General features: G+C 37.7%; 1 protein-coding gene and 1 pseudogene across 9 annotated transcripts in view; one reads left to right on the forward strand and one right to left on the reverse strand.

Moving 5' to 3' along the window:
• The window catches only part of KDM4C (lysine demethylase 4C), a 401867-nt gene that overhangs the window by 30633 nt on the left and 347596 nt on the right, over window positions 1–23638 (reverse strand). For 6 of the 8 annotated variants that reach the window (XM_081282627.1, XM_081282630.1, XM_081282628.1 and 3 more), the window contains one exon: window positions 12430–12600. In XM_081282627.1, coding sequence (XP_081138753.1) covers window positions 12430–12600 — 171 coding nt within the window. Of the gene's footprint in view, window positions 1–12429; window positions 12601–23638 lie in introns of those variants that run through there. The other 2 variants (XR_014020688.1, XR_014020689.1) reach the window with 2 other exon arrangements.
• Window positions 9788–10335, forward strand: LOC308634494 (NF-kappa-B inhibitor-interacting Ras-like protein 2; annotated as a pseudogene). Its single transcript has one exon. The product of its transcript is annotated as an NF-kappa-B inhibitor-interacting Ras-like protein 2 (transcript).

Raw genomic sequence — 23638 nt, forward strand, 5'->3', positions numbered from 1 at the left:
ACACTGTGGGTCCCTGAGCTCTACCAGGCAGATTTCTCACTCTCATGGCAATTCACTTCATCCAAACCATTGGTTTCAAATCTCTTTAGGGATAGCAGCCCTTTTGTTGAAAAAAAAAATTCTTGGATGCTCAAACACTGAAGGCTTGGGTTTTACTGGTAACTACTTGGGGGAGGAGCATAGCCCTACTTTAAAGAATATTCTTTAACCTGGAAAGAACATTAAACTTGGAATACAAAATTAAACACAATTTTAAAACATGATTATTGATATTGATGATGAACTTTTAAAAAAACATGCTTATTATCTAGAATAACCAATTTAATACCTGAATGTGGTGGCTTTTAATCATGCACTTAGTATAAATCAAGCCCTGTCCTGAAAACTAAGTACGTAGCAGTAACTCAAACAGACATAGCCCTTGTTTGAGAAACGTGAGGTTTAATGCATGTCACCTACCAAACTAGGACATGTGCTACGAAGAAAGGTTTAAGTTAAAATGGAAATGGAAGTTTAATTCTTCTTTTCAGTAAGCACCTCTTCATTAAGTTCCACTACATAGCTATAATATTTTTCTTTTCAATTTATTTCTCTCCCTTCTTTTTTGGGAAAAACCAAAATGTATCCCAGTTTGAAAAATGATCTTGAAATTGATTTTGAAAAGTACTAAAATATTTCTATGTCTCATCCCATTTATAATATTTAAGGTCTCACTGCAGAGAGAACTACCGTTTCATCTGATATTCTCTATACTTTTCTTTTTAAAAAGTATAGAAATTACAACATCACAATCAAATTTTGAAGACCTATACAACAGACAGTGGGCTGTCCACAGGGAAATTCTAGAAGACTCCACCCCCACAATGCAATTTTGAGAAAGCTCAGAAGTCAAAAAGCAAAAAAGAATCACATCTTTTGAGCATCTGCTGTGTAAAGTGCTACAATATGATGATACAGGTGTTCATTTAACCCTTATAATAATTCAACATACGTGTTTTTCATTTTATAGAACTTAGACTCTAACACCATACACAAAAATTAACTCAAAAACAGGTCACAGATCTAAGTGTTAAGCCATGAAACTATAAAATTTCTAGAAAAGAATATACAAGGAAATCTTTGTGATCTTAAGTTAGGCAGAGATTTCTTAAGATAGGACACTAAAGGTACTACTCATAAAGAACAAATTAATAAAATTGTGCTTCACCAAAATGTAAAACTTGCTCGTCAGACATTATTAAGAAAGGGAAAAGACAAGACAAAAACTGGGAGAAAATGTTTATAAATTGTATTTGATGAAGGATTCATAGGCAAACTAAAAAAAAAAGTTTGTGACTCAACATAAGACAACCCAAAAATATCTTTAAAATTTTTTGAATAAGATTTTCAGGATTGGGGTTGTGGCTCAGCAGTAGAGCGCTTGCCTAGCATGTGTGAGGCTCTGAGTTCAATCCTCAGCACCACATAAGAATAAATAAAATAAAGGTATTGTGTCCAACTACAACTAAAAAATAAATGTCAAAAATTAAATAATTAATTTAAAAGAGAATAAAATCATGGCATTTGCAGGTAAATGGATGGCATTGGAGAAGATAATGCTAAATGTAGTTAGCCAATTCCAAAAAAACAAATGCCAAATGTTTTCTCTGATATAAGGAGGCTGACTCATAGTGGGGTAGGGAGAGTAAGCAAGGGAGGAATAGATGAATTCTAGATAGGGAAGAGAGGTGGGAGGGAATGGAAGGGGGCAGGGGATTAGCAAGGATGGTGGAATGTGATAGACATCATTATCCAAAGTACATGTATAAAGATACGAATTGGTGTGAACATACTTTATATACAAACAGAGGAATGAAAAATTGTTCTATATGTGAAATAAGAATTGTGATGCATTCCACTGTCATGTATTTTAAAAATAAAACCAATTAAAAAAAAGAAAAGTAAAATAAATTTCTTAGGTTTTATAAGTAAGCAAAAAAAAAAAAAAAAGAAGACATGAATGGCTAACAAGCACTTAAAAAGATATTTAATAAAAAGAAACCTGCAGCAGATAACAACATAGAATATAAAATACACATATAAATATGTGATGTTAATGGTGTAAAAGTCAAAGAGATTCAAAAAAGAATTTAAATTAGAATATTCCTTAAAAAAAGATATCAAAATCACTAGCGACTTAGGAAAATATAGATTTACTGAGATACCACTGCATACCCACTAGAAAGGATATTATCCACCAGACTAATAACACAGGTATTGACAAGAATGTTGCTAGTTGAAATGCAAAATGGTACAGCAACTTTGAAAATATCACTTTGGTAGTTTCTTAATGAAGTTAAACATACACTTACTAAATAGCTCAGTAGTCTCTCTCCTAGGTACTTACTCAAGAGAAATAAAAACACAAACCTACCCTAAAGAATTGAAAGCAAATGTTCATAGCAACATTATGTATAATAGCCCCAAACTGAAAATAATCCAGACATCAATCAACTGGTAAATATATCAACAAAATATATTACATTCATAAAATGGAAAAGGATTCAGACTGGAAGAAAAAACTGAAGACAAATGACAAAAGTCTTATACATGGAATGTATAAAGAATTATCAAAAGTCAGCAATTGAGCTCATATCTCACTTCCTCAATGTGATTTCCTTAAACATTTTGGTCCACAACAATTGCTTCTATTTCACATGTATTGTCAATAACCTTTACTGAGTATTTTTCTTGTAAAATCTTTAAGATCAGCTCCTGGTGAGAGAGTAAGGGAACTCATGGGGAATCAATATGGAATAGCATGATATAAATGGGTCAAGATGGGACATGACTTCCTAAAGCTAAGGTGGCTTCACTGATAAGAGGTGTCCTTTGGTCAATCTGTTGTCTGCCACCATCATGTCTTCATGGCCTCTGTACTTAAAAAAATAGGATATCTCAAAATTAGTAGAAAATGGGGATCCAAACGCTTCCCCAGATTACATGCATTTATTTTTGGAAACAACTTTTTCTTAGTCTTTCAACCCATTTGGTTATTTCATTTTGCTTCCAGAGTACCCAGATCATTTCTACACCTATGCCGACACAACTTTGAATCCCCCCATGAATCCTAACACAGAGTTTAAACAGAGTTCTGAAAGGAGGATAATGACAGGGTAGATATGCCTCCCAATGCCAGCCATTGTTGGATTTAAGCTCTGTACTAAGAAGAGATAATGAAGTCCACGATTGCCCTCAAGTTCAAGGTAGTTATCTTCATTTTGTTAAGACTGAAGATAAGATGCTACACCTTTAGAAAAGAATAGGAAAGAAACACCAGGAACTTGTTTCCTAGGAATAAGTTCCCAGATCAATCATTTTGAGATAATTACCAAAAGAGAAATAAGAGAAATACTGTCAAGTGAGAAAGGCAAATATTTGAAGAAAAACATAAATGATATTGTGCCTTCATTGCAACTAGTGAATCTTCTCCATGGGACATCAGGGCAATGAAATACTTCTCTTCAGAGAAGCACCAGTGCTAAGAAGAAACTGAGAATATGACAGCTACAGATGCAGTCAGTGAAGATACACAATTTATAAAAGTGAAAGAAAATACAACTGTAAGTCAAATCATTAGTGTGGCCCAGGCTTGGAAAACACACACACACACACACACACACACACACAAAAGAATAAAAGGGAATAAATACCCAGCACCTGAAATGTACTAACTCCCACAAACTTAAGGGACAATTTAGGAAACTTGTGAGATTGTTCTGGGCTTCAGTGAAGGACAGAGTTTAGAATTGAAGAATCGGAAGAAATTCGACCTTAATTAGGATCCCCTGTTCAATAATTGTGGGTTTAGTCTTCAAAAGTATAACAAGATGCAGTTTCTAAATAGCATTCAGGTTCTCTAATTTTTCTCAGTCTAGCCAACATGGTAATATTGTTCCCTCTTAGATGGATAAAGTCTTTCTATCTACTTACCCATCATTCTTTTAAGTTGTGTTTATAATGGCACAGTAATGTGTTTTGTGAATAACACTACAAATATGTTGGGACATCACAAAAACAAATGTGTTATTTGTTTTTGATGATACTTGGGAGAATATGAACTACTTAACTACTGATTTATTAGTTATATGATATTCATGAGAAAGAAATATTTATAATTATTAAGATGTTAAAAGAAATTTGATCACTTAAATGTAAAATGGTTATGTTGGTCTATAAGATTCATGTGAAGGGCATTATGTAAAATTGTGGATGTGTAACCTACGTGATTCTGCAATCTGCTTTTGGGGTAAAAATTGGGAGTTCATAACCCACTTGAATCTAATGTATGAAATATGGTATGTCAAGAGCTTTGTAATGTTGTGAACAACCAAATTAACATTAAACAGGGACGAGTGGGGTGGGAGAAAGGGAGAGAGAAGGGAAAATGTATGGAAATGGAAGGAGACCCTCATTGTTACACAAAATTACATATAAGAGTTTGTGAGGGGAAAGGGGAAAAAAAAACAAGGGAGAGAATTAAACAGCAGCAGATGGGATAGAGAAGGAAAATGAGAGGGAAGGGGAGGGGGGATAGTAGGGGATAGGAAAGGTAGCAGAATACAACAGTCATTAATATGGTATTATGTAAAAATGTGGATGTGTAACCGATGTGATTCTGCAACTTGTATTTGGGGTAAAAAAAGGGGAGTTCATAACCCACTTGAATCAAATGTATGGAAGATGATATGTCATGAGCTTTGTAATGTTTTGAACAACCAATAAAAAAAAAAAGATTCATGTGAATATTAGGTAGAGAAAAATGAGTTTCTTATTTTTATGCAAAATTAGATTTATAAATAATGTTTTTCTGATAACTTTAAAGGCTTATAAAAGTATATTTTAAATTGAATAGTGATAAAAATCAAAGTAATAATAGGTATTTTTCTATGAGTATAAAAGTCCTCCCAAGGAAGAAGAAAAATCAACTGGGATTTGGTGATGCTTTTTATCTCATAGGCTCCTAGCTCCACAGTAAGGATAGAGAAAGATACTGCCCCAAGTAGTTAGGTGCCATGTGTGCCATGACCACAGAACCATAGCCCAAAACAAAAAACAAACAACAACAACAACAAAACCTATTTAAAGCTTTTGCTACAATGTAGATGTTAAGAGTCACACAAAGGTCCATATATGAAGGCTTGGTCCACAGTGTGGTGTTACTGGGATGTGTAAGGGGCGGGGTCTAGTTTCTCTTTTTCTCACACTCTCTCTAACCCAATTTTCTCTGGCAAAAATTCATGGATTCTAGAAGAATCACAATTGCCTAGGGGAGAGGGACATAAGCAGAGGGTGAAGGTAAAGAACATCGATCTGGAACAAACATAAAAGTAATTCAGGATGAGGCAGGACTTCCCAAGGCTGAGGTGGCCTCGTTGATTACAGAAGTCTCTTGGTCAATCTAGTGTCTACCACTGTCATGTCTGCATGGCCACCTGACATGAAACTCCAGAACACCTCAAAACCCAGAAGCCAACAGAAATCCAAAATGCTTCCCTGGATCCCACAGCACAGAATGCTTCTAGAAACAACTTTTCTCTTAGTTTCTCTCACACACTTTTAATTATTTTCTTTTGCCTCTACAATAACCGGATCATATCTGCACCTATGATTGCGGGGGTGTTTGAGTGTGGAACACAGAGAAGCTTCCCACACCAAGTCCGCTGAATGCTATACTTTACCCTTGAGGGACACTCAAGGTCTTCCAACACAGATGCACAGAGTCATAAGGAGCAGACTTCATAAAATGGTGCTAAAAGTGGGGAGGACAAGCAATGGAATGCAGGGAGCTGATCTGTGATCCAGACCCAACCCCATACAGTCTATTCTGGGAAGCTTGGACAAACAAAAGAGTTTTTGTTTGTTTTCTTTGTGTGTGTGTGTGTGTGTGTGTGTGTGTGTGTGTGTGTGTGTGTGTGTCTTGATATCCCATCTGTAAATTGAACATTTATTTATTTTGGAGCAGCATATGTTATGAAAAGCTACTGAAATCACACTTTCAACTCTCAGAAAACTACAAGCATAAAGCAGGGAAGTAGACTTCTAAAAGCTGCTAAGTCTTCTTTATAGCAGGTAGATAGTCTAAGCCCCTTTAAATAACAAGTAGGAACAAAGTCCTGAGGGTATGTTTTCTAACTCCAAATTTCATCAAGACATAAACTAGATGAGGAAGAAAAAAAAAGATTTTTTTAAAAGTGTACAGAGGTTAGTATGCGCCCCCCCCCCCCCGCCACGGCCAAAAAAAAAAAAAACCTCACTTAACCTTCTATGTATCAAGAAGGTCTTTAGTCCTTTCAATAATCTCTGAAGGTGAAGGTAGAAATTATTATTCTCTTTTTCAGTAGGGAAAAAAAATGAGGCTGGAAAGTTTAACTAAATTACTATACCTGAGGAAAAAAATTAATTCTAAGAACCTTTGCTCTAGGAAATTTTGGTAAGACTGAGAAAAGCAGATGGCCCTCCCTCTTGTGTGCAGGTCACATTTGTTTCCATACTTGTTACAGAGGTAAACGTAACATAGCTGGCTAAATTAATGTTTCTTCAAAGATTCTGAAAACTCAAAGGCCATGACTTTTATCCTCAGAATCTGAAAGAATAATCTCTTCATGTTTCTTTCACATTTCAACAAAGGCTCAAAAATTTAGCTAGTTCTCATGAAAATTTCAGTGATGGACTATTGCTGTCAAATTTCTAAATGGTCTTGTTTCTCTTCTCACCTCCAGCGGCGAATGTTACATGCTGGCCCTAGAACAATCTAGTGCCTGCTGTAGCCCCTCCTCCCAAAATCAAAAGAAAGGAAACAGTCACCAATCCAGTGCTAACCAGGGCATGCTCAAGGATCTGGAGGCTAAGGGGGCCCTGGAATTTCTGTGCTTGTTGAGTTCTTCAGGTGAACAACTATCATTCCCATCAAAATAGTAAAAGACAAAACAATTCATGTCCCAATTTCATAGACTGACAGATGGAAGTGTGTAGTAATACATCTTATATTACTTCCTTTGACAGCTACAGATTGCATGCCGAGTTTACCTGGGCTGATACATACATTCTGCATGTGGAATGCTGAGATAATTTCTTGGAAATTTTTTTTTTTTATATCATGGAAATAAAGTACTCAGGTAGAAAAAGAAACTTCTTGTAGTCCAAAGAAAATTTCTCCCTACTGTTTCAAATATCCTCTACAGTCACATAATCCCAACATAAGCATTTTAATGACTGCCAAATTTACTCTCAAATATGGATAGATCAGCCTGCATTAAAAAGGGCTCTCATCTGTTGGGTTTATGAAATAATTTGTAATCACTGACTCTAAGGGAATGTTACTTTTTTTTTTTTTAACTAAAGCATGAGGCTTTATAAGGGACTATATTTATATCATACATAAATGGAATGATTAAACTTGATATCCTAAATTTGATTTTCATAGTTAAAAAAACTGAAATTGCACTGTAGCCTTACAGTAGTCCTAGATAACAAGCACCAGAGGCATAGAGAAACTAGATCTTCAACAGCCAGAAACACTGTGTCCCACCACTGTGATGACTGTCTTCTCAGCAATATTCACACCTGATAAGCACACTGTGTGGATTAGAATTTTCAGACAGAGGAAAATATTTTTTGCCACAAGTTTCTGATGCCATTGGTATATTTTCTAATGAAGAAAAGATTTCTTTGAGGAATGTGAAATATAGTTAGTGTTTCCAGGAAATAATTATTCTGCCTTGATCCTTAAGACACTGAGACAGAAGATAAACTGCATTACTAATGGGGTGGACTAGCACAATATGGCTGCTTTACAGAAAAGAAAACAACACTCTGCCACAGAGTCAGAGCTTATGGCAGATTCATCTGAAATCTACAAATCCAGTGCTGTGGGACAATATATTTATGATTTATAATTTTATGTCAACTTGACTGTGACAGAAAGTACCCAGATATTTGAGATATTATTTTGTAAACTTACCCAGAAACACCCAGAATAAAGTGTTTATCATTAAAACGGTTAAGACTGAGAAAAGCAGACTGCCCTCCCTCTTGTGTGCAGGTCATATTTGTTTCCATACTTGTTACAGAGGTAAAAGAATATAGCTGACTGAATTAGTGTTTCTTTCTTTCTTTCTTTTTTTTTAGAGAGAGAGAGAGAGAGAGAATTTTTTTTATTATTTATTTTTTGGCGGACACAACATCTTTGTTGGTATGTGGTGCTGAGGATCGAACCCAGGCTGCACGCACGTCAGGCGAGCGCGCTACCGCTTGAGCCACATCCCCAGCCCCTGAATTAGTGTTTCTTCAGCATCAGACATCAAAATCCTAGAAATATTTATGAGCAATCTCATAAGGTTATACTTAATTTACAACTGTAAACAATACATAATTATTATTATTAAAGAGTCATTAAGAAATGTCTCTCCGAGTACAAACAAAAGCAAAGCATCTACAGAGACTCAGGAGAAGGCAGAAGTGACAAAAATATTACTTCAGATTGGCTCCCCAAGGAGAGGAGCTAACAGGATCACCTCCAGACTGACCACCTCTGATCTCTGCTAAGGGAACTGATCTCTGCGTCAAAAGGTCCTCTGTGGAAAGTGCTTGTTTTGTGAAACACTACGGAAAATCATATTTGAAACAAAGGTGGTCATTAGCCCCGACACATTCACTAGTTCCTCTAAATGAGCCCAAGATGTTCTCTGAGGAGACAGAGGAAGGAGAAGACAGACAGATGGGAAAACACACACACACACACACACACACACACACACACACACAGTACAGACAAGGGCTACAGTTTAAAAAATCCAGCAAAAGCCACAGTCTTTTTCCTGTGTGGTGATTTTAGTTCCCAGTTGAAACATCCAAAAATCTAAATACATTGTCAAGTCAGATTAATAAATGCCATGTTTTCATACATTGCTGGTTGCAACCACTATGTAAAGCAGTATGGAGATTCCTCAGAAAACTTGGAATGGAATCACCATTTGACCCAGCTATCCCACTCCTTGGTTTATCCAAAGGACTTAAAACCAGCATACTACAGCGACACAGCCACATCAATGTTTATAGCAACTCCATTCACAATACTTAAGCTGTGGAGCTAAACTATGTGCCCTTCAACAGATGGATGGATGGATAAAGAAAATGTGGTATATATATATTCAATGGAATATTATTCAGCTTTAAAGAAGAATGAAATTATGGCATTTGCTGGTAAATGAATGGAGTTGGAGAAAAATCACACTAAGAGAAATAAGCCAATCCCCAAAACACAAAAAGGCGGAATGTTTTCTATGATATTCGGATGCTAACTCACAATAAGGTGGGTGTGTGGGGGGAGGGGCGGTAATAGAGTTATCATAGATTAGAGAGAGGTGAGTGAATGGAGGGGAGAGGAAGGGAAGGATATGGGGGTAGGGAGGATAGTAGAATGAAACAGATATTATTACCTTATGTACATAGATGACTGCATGACCAAAGTGATTCTACAACATGTACAATCAGAAAAATGAGAATTATATCCCACCTATGTATGATATTCCAAAGTGCATATATGCATTCTACTATCATGTATAAGTTATTAAAATATGAAAAATAAATAAATAAATAAGTGGTGGAAGAGGGAAGTCTGTGGCAGTGCAACTGCTCTGGTTTCTACCCACTGTGAGGGGCCTGGTAAGGATTCTGTGGGAGTCCTGGGAGTTTGAAGGCTAAGCATGGAGAAGAGCTGTAAGGTGGAGAAGAGCTGCAAGGTGTCATGTGTGGTCAGGCATCTGTGGGTAAAACTTCAATCCTAGAACAGCTCCTGTGTGGGAATCATGTAGTGGGTTCTGAGATGACTGAAACCCAGGAAGACACGTAGATTCTACTGAGATAGACCAGGAAGTGCGGGAGCAGGTGCATTCCTATAATACCCAGGGGCTTCAAAATGGGGCCAAGCTGCCACAGCCCTGCTTCTCCTGCACTGATGGCCACATCCTGGTCTACAGCACAGATGGCTGAGAGTCCTTTCAGCATGTGGAGCTACTCAAGAGGGAGACTGACAAATCTAAGGATAAGACGGAGGTCACCACTGTGGTCCTGGGCAACATGTGTGACTTACAGGAACAGCGGCGTGTAGACCCAGATATGGCTCAGCATTGAGCCAAGTCAGAGTAGTTGGAGTTGTGGAAGGTAACAGTAGCTGACCACCACTCCCTTCTGGAGCCCTTTATCTACCTGGCCAGCAAGATGACCCAGCCCCAGAGCAAGTCTGCCTTCCCCCTCAGCTGCAAGAACAAAGGCAGTGGATCCTTGGATGGCTGAAGAGCTACCATTCCTTCTTCACTCTCCCAACTCTCTAGCTTCTGGAGCTCTAGAGGATGGGTTGAGGGCAAGGGAGGTACATAGGCAATCTGTCCTTGCTGGTCATCAGTTGGGAGCACACCACTAGGTCAAGCATCTGGGTTTTCTTAGGCCCATATCACTTTTCTCTTTCAACTGAGAAATGCAGACAATTTTGATTAATGCCCTCTTCCCATACTCTCCCTGCCTTACCTCCCAACTTACATCAAATTTTTTCCACTGTTGCCTAAATTTGTGGGTCAGCATCCCTTATATCTGCCATGGACAGGAAGCAGAGCTATCATGCTGAAAGTGCCCAATTTAGGATTTGGATCCTATTATAGGTGCCCCAACTTTCTGAGCTTCCTACCAGTGTCTGTCTGTCTGTCTGTCTCTGTCTCTCTCTCTGTCTTTCTCTCTCGGCACTAGCCTGAACTTGAGAATGGGTATCCAGGTATTGTATGTGTGGCGCACATGTGGTCACTCGTGTTAGCATTAGGAGAAGACCCATCCCTCACTAGATCTTGTTCCTAGCCTATTCTTAGCTGGAAGAGGCTAGGCACCTAGGAGTATCATTTTCTATATGAACTTTTCCCCTGCTCCCAACTGTTTCACTTCCTCTTCCCTTAGCAGATGGGTCTCGTTGGTTGGGGAATGGAGAGATGACTGGGCCAAGCAACAAGCTGACTGTGACCCAGTAAGGTCATTCCCCTTTAGGCATTGGTTTTCTCTAAGTCGACAGGAGTTGCTTAGATAATCTAGATCCTTTCCAATTGGATGATCTTTTAAAGCCAGGGGCTTGAGCCACCTGTGACTGGCCCCCTTGCTTCTCCCTTTTCAATGTGCTATGACTGCCAGCCTTGAGGCTAGACACATCTCTCCCTCCAACCACCAGAGGAAGGAAGTACACTTGCCACTCTGTCACTTGCCAGTGTGGCCACTCATGCCCAATCTATCCATGTGCCCTTCAGGACTGGCTTTCACTCCTTCCTCTGGATGTTTTCATCTAGTAGTTGGACTATTTATATTACCTATATTTATATGCCTGCTGCCATGGGGAAGGCCGGACAAGGTGCTCCTCTAGCCTTTATTACCTCACATGTCTGAACAGAACCAGGAACATCACTAAGCAGCTGATTAGGAGCCCCCAGGCCTTCCTTTGGGGCTGGGGAGCATGGTTACTTTGAAGATGTGCTATCAAGTGAGCTTAAAACCTCCAACCTTCAAGTGCACTCTTTGTGCTTCTGGTGTGCACACCTAACAGGTGAGACACTACGGCCAGTGACCTCCAGTATGCCCCCTTCTCCACAGAATGGGAGCAGTGAGCAGGGGCAGATGCCTAGGGCTGGGCAAGGAGCGGGCATCTAAAGGCTCAGGCTCAAAGTTCATTTATTGGTATGCTGGACACAATAAAACCACAACTGCTATTATCAAAAATAAATAAATAAATGCCATGTTCTCTAATTCAGCAATAAAATAAAATATATCACAAAGGAATTCTGATGTGCAGACACTTTGTAACAGAATGGAGGTAGATTCAAATCTGCTATGGTTTGATTATGTCTCCAAAATTTAAGTGTCATCAATGTAAGAGTAGAGTATTAAAATAGAGGTGGGCCTTTCAGAAGTGACCAGGCCATGAGTGCTGCTCCCAGTTAATGAGATTAAGGCCCTTTAAAAGAGGCTCCACACAGCATAGCTAGTTTGTCCTCTGCCTTGAACTATGTAAGGACATAGCAAGGAGGTCAAAATGTCAGACCTTTAATCAAGGACTATGATTGCCCAGACTTTAAAACAGTAAGAAAGAAATTCCTGCTATTTACAAATTACCTGTCTTAGGTATATTTTCTTGTAGCAGCACAAACAGACTGAGGCATTTCCTGATCAAATACTACTTTTCAATTAAAAGAATTTGGGGAAATCAATCTAAATTCACCTGGGTCTATTTAGAACAATGAAAGCCACGACTATTGAGGGTATGAGCTACTCAAAAAGTCAAGGAAACTTCTCAAGGTTCAGCTTCTATGGGCTTACATGAAGTCCACTGGGAAGCAGACACCACAGAAGCCTACTCACCACGATGTCCTCAGGAAACGTGTCTCTGCTGAAGGAGCCATCATCAAACATGACCTCGTAGAAGGTTTGTGATGTTACAGCCATCACCCTGCAGCTATAATACCGTGTATTGCGGTGCTTCGTGATGACCGTCTGACCCACAGAGATGGCCTTCTCGCAAGCCTTGGACTTCTGAGATGATGGAAAGAAGGAAGAAAAGAAAGGACACAAATAAAAGAAACACTTATTAAGAAAACAATAACTGATTTGGCCAAGGTTTTTTAGATTTTTAAATTTTAGGATTAGAGAATCATTTCAAACTTAAAGCAAGATGCAATACTACAAATAGTACAAACACCAATCACATTTGAACCTTTACCCAGACTCATCTAGTGTTGGTTATTACTATCATTAATATCTTACCGTTTGATTTATTGCTTGTATATTCTTTTAAGTGTTTGTGTGTGTGCATGTGCGCACATGTATGTGCTTATTATATACAGGGAACAAGGGCCAGTTTTTTATGTATATGCCTAGCATGTTTCTCTTTTATCATTTGTAAGCTACATATATTGTGGGACTTACCACCTAAACCCTTGGTGTTTATTTTCTAAGAACAAGGACATTCTCTGACATAACCACAGCTCTAGTACAGTTATCAACTTCAGGAAATATATATCTATCACCAGTGCTCCCATCAATCAACTGAGCCAATAATGACCCTTGTGGTATTCCTCTCCCCTATCCCAAACTTCCAAATACAGCATCTAGTCCAGTTACATATGGCATTAGTTGCCATATCTCTTCTTTGTGTGTGTCATGGGTGGGGTAGGATACCACAGATTGAACTCAGGAATGCTTTACCACAGTTATACTTCCATCTCTTTTTGATTTTGAGACATGGTCTTTTGAAACTGCTGAGGCTGGCCTCCAACTTGCAATTCTCTTGCCTCAGCCTCCCAAGTCTCAAAGATTATAGCATAATGAACCATTATGCAAAGCAATTGCTACATTTCTTTAGCTCCATTTAATCTGGACTACTTTCGTAGTCCTTTGTTTTTTATACTAATGATACTTTGGAAAGATATAATTCCTCCTTCCCCTGCTTATCAATTGAGTATTTGTCTGATGTTTCTCCATGATTAGACTCAGATTACACATGGGTGATACTTGTCTTTCTTGGGATATTTCATCTGGAAACACAAGTTCACAGGTCACTCAATGGTAATGTTAATTTTGATCCTGATCAAAGTGCAGTCGAACTTCTCTGCTTAATTACTATTTTTTCCTCACACTAATAACAATCTGTGGAACACATTACCATGAAAATATCCTGTTCCTCATACATCTATGGACTTAGATGAGTCTCATTTACTGATGAATCTCATTTACTCATTTCTATGATGGTAGTGTGAGCTAACTGTTTTGCTGCAGCACTCCCTCCTCATTTACTAGTCGTCATCTGGCATTTGTAAATGGAAGTCTCCCTCATCTACCCACATTCACCCGCTCAGCATCCATCTACCCTCCAGTCAATCTTATTCAGTAAGAGCTGATTAGTTTCTTCTCCCCAAATGCATAAAATTCCAACTGCATTAGTTTGGTGCTTGCTCAAATTGTCCAGATGTAGACAATAAGAGTCCCTTCAAGCTGGTTCTTGTGACATATCTTTCTAAAGCAGTTCCTTCCTATCTGGCCTGAGAAGTTGTTCCAGAATCATCTTGCTGCATCCCTAAAGTTAGTGGTTCTAGGAGCATGGTTCATTTTATAGGGCAATTCTGTGGTGCCCAGATACACAGAGGGACTGGAGCTGCTCACTGCAATAGTCTGGGTGGGAGATGAAGGCCTGGAGTAAGAAAACTGAGGACAAAGATGCTCATGATTTGGATAAAAGGGCAGACTCCAAATTAAAAAAAACAAAAACAAAAACAAACAAACAAACATGTTCCTAAGGGTCTCCTACTTGTAGAATGACTTCAGCCATCTAGTTTCCCACAAGGACACTTTCTTCCTTGAAATCATTCCCCTATGACTGCTGGTCTAGTTGGAAAATCATTTTCTGCCATTAAGCGTGTGAACCCAGGGTTTCACATGTGCTAGGAAAGTGTTCTAACCACAAAGCTACAATCAATTCCATTTTATTATTTTTAGTTATTTATATACTGGAGATTGAACTCAGAGCCTCATACACTATAGGCAAGTGCTGTACTATTGAGCTAAATCCCTAACCTTTTTAACATTCATTCATATATTCTCTCTCTCTCTCTCTCTCTCTCTCTCTCTCTCTCTCTCTCTCTCTCTTTCTTGTAATACTGGTGATTGAAGCTACCTCCCCAGCACTCCTCATTTTTTATAGTTATCGATGGACCTTTATCTATCTATCTATCTATCTATCTACTTATTTATTTATATATGGTGCTGAGAGTCAAACACAGTGCTTCACATATGCTAGGCAAGCACTCTATCACTGAGCTACAACTCTGGCCCACCTCCCCAGCCCTTTTTATTTTAAGACAAGGTTTGCTAAGTTTCCAAGAACTTGTGATCCTCTTGCCATAGCCTCCCAAGTAGCTGTGACCACAGGAGTGTGCCACTGTACACAATTGAAGTGTATGATCATTTTGATGCAGCAAAAAATAGTAATTCAAATGCACTATACCTGAAGTAGAAATTTTTACTTAAATATTCAATGACAGTATAACATACATGCTAAAATAATTACCCAGTTTCCTACTTCATTTCCCTGCCCATTCCCTTTAAGTGCATCTAACTTTTCAAGTAAGAAAATTACATAGATATAACAATTAATGAAAGTGGAGGCAAAGTCTACAGAGTTATGTAACCCACAAATTGGGCCCATGACAGCTGCTTAAGGTTGTTCAGGTTATAACTAATTCTCAGAGGCCACATTTACAACCTGTGTGGCCACACACCCAGAAGCCCTCAGTGACTTGTATTAGGGCCAATCAGGGCTTCATCTTGGTAGAATATTTTTGCAGATGTTACCCCTCTCTACCAAAGCTACAAAATTAAATGAATGTATGTTACTATGACATTAGCTCTTCTGTGCATATTTTATTAAAACTGGAATGCTTAATCAAAACAAGATAATATGGTTTGGATTTGAATTCTAAATTCTTAATTCTTACTAGCTGATGGATCTTAGGGATGTTACTTGACTATTATCTTGATACTTACATCAAAATTCTGCTTTAAAAAACAGGATAAACTACATAAAATACCTCAATTTAATGCAGAACATACCTGAAGTATTATTTTTAACCCTGGAGTAATAATCTACTCTTCCTACTGTACTGCAATAATTGGCATGTATGACTGTGCTGCACCTTGACTTCACAATGACAAGGCTCAATCCAGCCCTAAGTCAGCCCCTGCTCTTTTTTTTAAGTATTTATTTATTTTTTTAGGTGGACACAATATCTTTATTTCATTTTTCTTAATGCGGTGCTGAGAATCAAACCCACTGCCTCACGCATGCTAGGTGAGTGCACTACCATTTGAGCCACATCCCCAGCCCCCCAGCCCCCTGGCTCTTTACCACATCTACTCCAAAACCCGGTGACTCTTGTCCAACTTGGGTACATGGCCATACTACCTAGAAAGGAAGCCTTTGTTCACAACTCTCCTAAGACCCTGGCCATAGTACCCTTCCACTTACTGTTCCTCTTACAAAAAGATAAAATCCACAGGTGAGGATCAGACCTTGTCTTCTGACCAGCACATCCAGCACAGTGTCTATTATACTGCTGCTACCAGATGAACAATGGGTACATGAATGAGTGATGGAGGGAATGTATGAGTGAAATACAGATCAGGACAGAAGCATTTTCAAACTGGAAGAAAAGACTGCAGTCATTCACTTTCTAGAAAAGGCAAAGACAGAGAACAGTTTTAGGAAAATGTTCCTCTTTCTTGGCTTGAGCATGTATATAAATAGGGAAAGGGAGGAAAAAAGGTCTGTGATGGAATTCATAGAGTCTGAGAAGTGGAAGATGTCAGTCAAGGGAAAAGAAAGGTGAGACAAACTTTATAAGGAAAAGGCTAACTCCAGATCTCAACCATTTTCTTCCTGCTTAGATCATGAAATTTATTCAGATTGGCTGGCTAGAAAGATGGCCAGCACACAAATTAAATATATAAACTTCACCTAAATAAAAATTCTCATAAGCTTCAAGCATGACCATTTCATGGAGTGTACTAAGGAAAATGGATTCTTTCTTAATGCTATTTTGATAGGATTTCTGATTTATTTTTGCAGGAAAAATTTATTGACAAGCATATCTCATAACTGATTATATACATCCTCAAAAATATTTCCTGTCAGAAAAGCCTAAAAGCTATTGATGTTAAGAATGTCATTTCTGATCAGAGAAGACAGACGCTATGCAAGGGGATCCATCAGATTAACGGAATGGCAGTGTTATATTGAAGATTACTGTGCAGGCTAAGGTTGTGAAAGTCAAATTTTCTTTAACATGGTATAAGCAGAAATGAACAAACAGTAGCTTGAAAACAGCAACAACAAAATTTCACTTAAAAAATGCTAGAGCCAGATGGGGATGCTAGGAATATGAAGAAAATGTTAAGAAAATGCTACAAAAATTCCATAAGGCATAATGAGTTCCTGGGAAATGATACATCCAGAGTTTTCATATGTCACATATAATAGCTACTTAAATACTTCTAGTAATGCTATGAAGTAGTTGCTATTTTGAGTGGAAGATATAATGGGGCAGTCAAGTGACTTTCCCAAGATCTGAGAGCCAGTGAGAGGCAGTCTGGGGTCACATGAGAGCTGAGTATCATCAACCAGGAGAATGAATGTTGTAGGCTATCAAAGGAGAAATAAAGTCAACCATGAAGGAGGACTACTGGAATTTGCATAGTTGCCTTAAAAAGTTACATTTCCTTCTTCTTCCTTTTGTAACTTCCATTGACTAAATACCTCTTCTGTTCCTGATATCTGATGAGATACTTCACACATACAAAGTTATTAAACTTCCTCAATATATGCACAAGGTTGCATTATCAACTTGGATATGCAGCATATATGGTGATTAAAATGCAGAATGTATAATTATGTATGCTCTTAGTTTTCATATATGTACACACACACACACACACACACACACACACATACACTGTGAAAACTTTACAAGTTTTCCCCCCTCTCTATTTCCACATCCTTGCAATGTGATTTTGCAGTTAGTTCCTCCCATCATGGGATGAAATCTATTTTCCATCTTTTGAATCTGTATTAGATTATGGCTTAGCTTGCTTTTGGCCAAAAGAAAACTGCAGTAGTGTATCAATTTAAACTAAACTCTTTGTTCAAGAGATTTTGTACATTTCTGCTTTCTCTCTATGAACAAACACAAATTATCTTGTTGGCAGACAAGAAATTACATTGACCACACTATCTCTGGACACGTGTGAGAACTCAGCCAAGATTAGGTAAGCCATTCTGCAGCTGACCACAGTCCATGAAGCAGCCCAGTATGGACAAAGAACCATACAGCAGAGCATAGCCCAAACTAATGACCTATAAATCATGAGTAAATAGTTATCATTGTAAAAGCCACTTGTTTTGTGATGCTTTGTTAAACACACACAGAGACACACATACACACAGATACATAGAAAAAAAGGAATCCTGAGGAGAAAATATACTATATACAGCAATCTTTCAACAACAGCTTGGTAAAAATGACAACATTGCTACTTATATAATGGTATTTGTATACTGTGTCAATAAAAGGGCACAATGGAACTTAATGAAGACACCTCATGAAGGGGTAAGTTATGGAGGCCCAAATGTGTAATTTTTAGTGACCATACCTGACATAGAAATCTTAAGTTCAATATGAAGGGTGGACCGTGTACACACTACATTCTCAAATATCATTTCATCCTATTGGTTTTTGACAGAGAACAGAGAGAAGTTAGCCTCCAAAGCAAGATCCCAGAGGGAAAAAACTCTGCAGTAGAATGAGGGAAGATTCCAGAATGGGCATTCTCTTATCAGACCTTGCAAGGCTAACCTGAGTTCACCTTGAAGGAGAGTAACCCAATATCTTAGGGGAGATGAGTACTGGGCAAAGATGTCCCTTTGGGAAAATCCCTTACTGGGTTCTGCATCTATATAACTGTCATAAAGGTATAAATCCAAATAGAGTAATATACAGAGACATTCACGGAGCCAGCATATCTGAAAAGGTGAAGAAAACAAACTAAATCACTTATGACAATGAACAGGCTGAAAGAGCATGCTTCCACTTTATATAATAGACCTTTCCCCTTCTCAACTTTGTTATTTCTAATTTCTATGAATTATTAACCTGTGAAGTATTATTATATTTTTTCAAGGTATTACCTTATAATATCTCCCACAAAGATTGAAATAAATAAATTAGTACAAACTACTCTTTTACCTAACTTATGCAGCTGAAGTCACTCATCTGAAATTTCCCTGTTATACTTAAAGCTTTCTTTGTAAAGTTAAAAGAGTTAGATAAAAATCCTCTACTCAAAAGAACCTAAGACCATAGGGCTTCATGAAGAAATAATTGCTCTTACTGCACAAATGCAGACTCATAAAAATGTCAGAAGTATTTAATTTTCTATATGTCTGTTTGTTCATATGTACTTTTATTTCTCATGAGTTTTTAACTACAAACATATAATATGATGGGAAATGGTGGTAAGTTTCCCAAAAGATTTAAGGTTTTATTCACTTTAATATCTGTAGAAGTATAATGCATTACATATTAAGGAGAAAAAACCCAAATAACTAAGTTCTTTTCCATCAGAATCATGAGCTCACCATGGAGGCGATAATCCTGCATCGTCAGTGAACAGGACTGGGAAGGGAGAACCATCTTCAGATGTAGCTGAATACTGATTCCACTGAAGTACTGCCAAACCCTGTCAACAGGAAGGCACTACTTGCTACCTATTCTGAATGGCAAGCAACTTACTTCACAAAGAATGAAGATGGGAGTTCACATTAGATTGGCAGGGCTGGTAGTGACCCAGTGCTAAGCCAAAATCTGATGTGAGCTTCTCCCAGAGTCCTATCTGATTACCTTAGATGCTAGAAAATGTGTGAGCCTCAGGTACTAGCCTATGGAGGTCAGCCCGCAGAAACTCTTGGGCTCTTTCCTTTCAGGAGTTCTTCAGGTTTCAAATTCTCTGCTAAAATTTGGGGATAATTATAGTTTTCACACAATTCCAATCATTTACAGAAAGATTTATGTGTATGTACATAGAAATTAACGAGCTCAATCTAACATTTATATGGAAGTGCAAAGGACCTAATATACTAGGAGGAATTGAGGGGAGGGAAGAAGTTGGAGCACTTACAATTTAGAAGAAATAAAATGAGAAGTACTCATTCAACAATAAGATGATATAATTTAAATGACATCAGATGGGATATTTTCAACAGAGAAGCAAGGGACAGAGGGATCCTACATGTACTCTTCCTGCCTATAAAATAATATCTACCACACAAATTACTGTGAGGAATATGTAATAATGTACTGTGTATGAACATGTAGAGTACACTATAAAAGACAATATATACAAATGTTAGCTATTTCTATTACTTTAAGAACCCTTATCTAGCTGGGCATGATGGCACATATCAATAATCCCAGGGGGTTTGAGAGGCTAAAATAGTAGGGATCACAAGTTCAAAGCCAGTCTCAGCAACTTTGCAAGGTCCTGTCTCAAAACATTTAAAAAGCAGGGGTGGGGGTGGGGAGTACTATTAATGTGGCTCAGTGGTAAAGTGCTCCTGGGTTCAATCCCTGTTGGCAAAACAAAACAATCTTATCTAAATTTATATACTGTACCCAACAAAGGTCACTTGAGCAATAGACAAAGTTGGGGGAAGAAGCAATTGTACTACAAAGATACAATGCTTGACAGACACACATAAACTTTTAAGTTTTACTGGATTTCAGGAGAAACAGCGAAAGGAACAGGAAAAGGAAAAGTAGCTGAAAGCTTTCACTTCCACCAGAACTATCACGGGACACGCATGGATTTTGCCTATCTGTCATGTTAATCAAAGGGAATAAATCCAGTCTTTAAAGACCATTATTAACCATGCAAACTCATATGCATCTGGAAGTCTGTCTCATGCTAAGTCAATCTATGTCTCCAGCACTGTGCTGACAGGTGTGTGGGGCATGAAGAAAAGGCAAAGAACTGACAGGTCTTACAGCAGTAAACTGGTACTTCCCAGTCTCATGCCTGGGTACCCTGTTCTCTATTGCACAGGGTTAATCTCTGGTCCTTATAACCTCAATTAAGCTATTTTTTCAGCACCCAATAAAAACACCACTCTGTTCCAAATAAGTAATAAAGGTGAAAATTGAGAGCAGACTTTAAGGCATAAATAAAACATTGTTGAATATATGGGTTTGAAAATTTTATACTTCTTTAAATTCCTGAGAAACATACTGAGTAAAAGGAGACATACTAAACCGTAGACCTACCTGGGAATCAAGCAAAGACAAACAAAATGGGAAATAACTTGTGAGGGAAATAATTCATGAAGCAGAGGGTTTTACTTCTCTCTGCCTCCTGTCCCAAATAAAGGCTTCTGAGCAACAGATCAACCCTGCAATGGCTAAGAGAAAAATTAAATGGTATTTTATTGAAAAAAGTTAGAGAAATTTCTGTTTCCTGCTGCTTTAAAACTTCACTGACCCTCTATACCCAGCATGGGACAAGATGAGAGGATACGTCATGATGGAAACAAGTAGACTTCAGATAAGGAATATCAGGAAACTGCTCATTTTACCTGGAAAGGGAGAAAGTATTGATTTCTATATGAGAAATGTGCCACATTATTCACGGAGATGGTCCCAATATTCCAAGGAAGGGCAAGACAATAACATTGGGACGCCCCTAGGCTTCACTGTCTTCTGCACAAGAGGCTTCATGAGACCCTTTGAATTAATCCAGAGATTTATGTATCATGCTGGATGAGGGTACAGACTTGGAGAATACCCTTTTAATATAATTTTTTGAAGTTATCTTATTTAATTGCCTTTCCTATTGCTTGCAGTTAATAGTCTTAAAAATTATACTTTCATTATATTTTGTCAGTATCTATGGAGTTAATTATGATTATATCATCTAATTACTGTTTCAACATGAAGGAACTGAAAACCCCACCTCTTGTGCTTTACAAATGTGGGAATATTAAATGCCCTTTTCTGTCATGTGTCTGCTCACACTACTGTATCCATGGTACTCAACTCTAAAACCAATGTTAAAATATGGGACTAGTGTCACTACTTAATTTTCTTAACAAGCTATCAGATGATACTGTGTGCCTTAATTATTAAAAAAAAGAGTACAAATTGCTGAGAAGATTTAAAATTTCCAAGGATGAGACATATTAATTCTGAAAAACTAAGTTCTTTACATGAAAACATCCTTACCTATGCTAAAAGATGTACAAGATAAAGTGACTTTAAGTTGGCCCATGAAAGTGACTAAGTATCAAGTGCTCCATGTACACATTTTCTAATGCAGTTGGCCCTTACACATTTTCTAATGCAGTTGGCCCTCTGTCTGCTGACTACTTCATGGTACAAATAACAGAACCAAGTACAGAAAGCAACATGGACAGTTTTCTCCTGATGATTCTGATGAGTCCATTTTGATGATTAAAAACCAAACCTGGGCCAAGAAGCTTTTTTTTTTCCTTGAAATTCCCCACCCCTCCCAGCCTAGGTTAATATGGAGTTTTAAAAGACCAGGGGAAAAAAAAAAAGTTCAGGCAAATATTCTGTCCTATTAAGCCATATTATTCCATAGAGAACTAAAATAACATTTTGAATGAGATGAAAACTTATAAAAGTTCTATTTTGTTACAAAACTAATCAAGTTAATGGTCTTCATTTTTTTCCCTTGGGGGGGGGTAGGGGGGTTACTGGGGATTGAACTCAGGAGCACTCAGCCACTAAGATACACCCCCAGCCCTATTTTATATTTTATTTAGAGACAGGGTCTCACTGAGTTGCTTAGCACCTTGCTTTTGCGGAGGCTAGCACTGAACTTGAGATCCTCGTGCCTCGGCCCCCAAGCCGCTGGGATTACAGGTGTGCATCACCGTGCCATGCAAGTTAATGGTTCTTAATTTTCTTTCTGAAATATAAAAGCACAACTATTTAACAAGTGTTTATTCTAGCGTATGAAAATTTTATTGATGAAAAATGCTTATACACTATGATTATCTTACTTGAGGTTTTTGTTTCTATTATTTCAATTAATTTTTAAAACTTTTATCAATTTTTACTAATTTCTCCATGTAGCCTTATACTATTCCAGAATAAAGCAAAATAGTTCTGCTATAGGAAAATTTTCCAAGTTATCTCCCAAACTAGATGTTTAGCACCATGAGCCAGACCATAAAAAAAATGTTTCCTTCCAGAAATCTGAATTTAAAGAAAATTATGGCAGCAGACCCATCTTCTCTGAAATGTTTTTCACATTGAATAAAGTTGAATTCCTGTTGTTCATTTCATTTTAACCTGAAAAACCAGCACTTTCTAATAAGGTTCTGCATAGCAAAAGAAACAACAGTGTGAGGAGAAAGCCTCCAGAATGGGAGAAGTATTGTCAGGTACTATTCTAACAAAAGATTAATATCCAGAACATACAAAGAACCTAAAAACCTCAACATCAAAAACAAACAATAACCCATCCAATAAATGGGCAAATGAACTAAACACATACTTTTCAAAGTACAAATGGCCAACGAGTACATGAAAACAAAAATGTTTAACATCTTTAGCCATCAGAGAAATGCAAGTGAGAACTACATTGAGATTCCATCTAGCTCCAGTCAGAATGGCAATCATCAAGAATACAAATAAAAAAATTCTGGCAATGATGAGGGGAGAAAAGGAACTCTTATATACTATCAGTGGGATAGATCAGTATGGAGGATCCTCAAAAAACTAAAAGTAGATTCACCATACAACCCAGGTCAGCATACTTTAATAATACATGCATACGCATGTTTATTGCAGCACAATTTACAATAGCCAGATAATAGAATCAGCCTAGGTATCCATCAAAAGAGAACTAGATAAAGAAAATTTGGAACATATACACAATGGAGTTTTATTCAGCCATAAAGAAAAATAAAATCATGTAATTTGCATGAAAATGGATCTGGAAAGTA

The sequence above is a fragment of the Spermophilus citellus genome, assembly GCF_964194105.1.
Source record: "Spermophilus citellus genome assembly, chromosome: 2".
Classification (NCBI taxonomy): domain Eukaryota; kingdom Metazoa; phylum Chordata; class Mammalia; order Rodentia; family Sciuridae; genus Spermophilus; species Spermophilus citellus.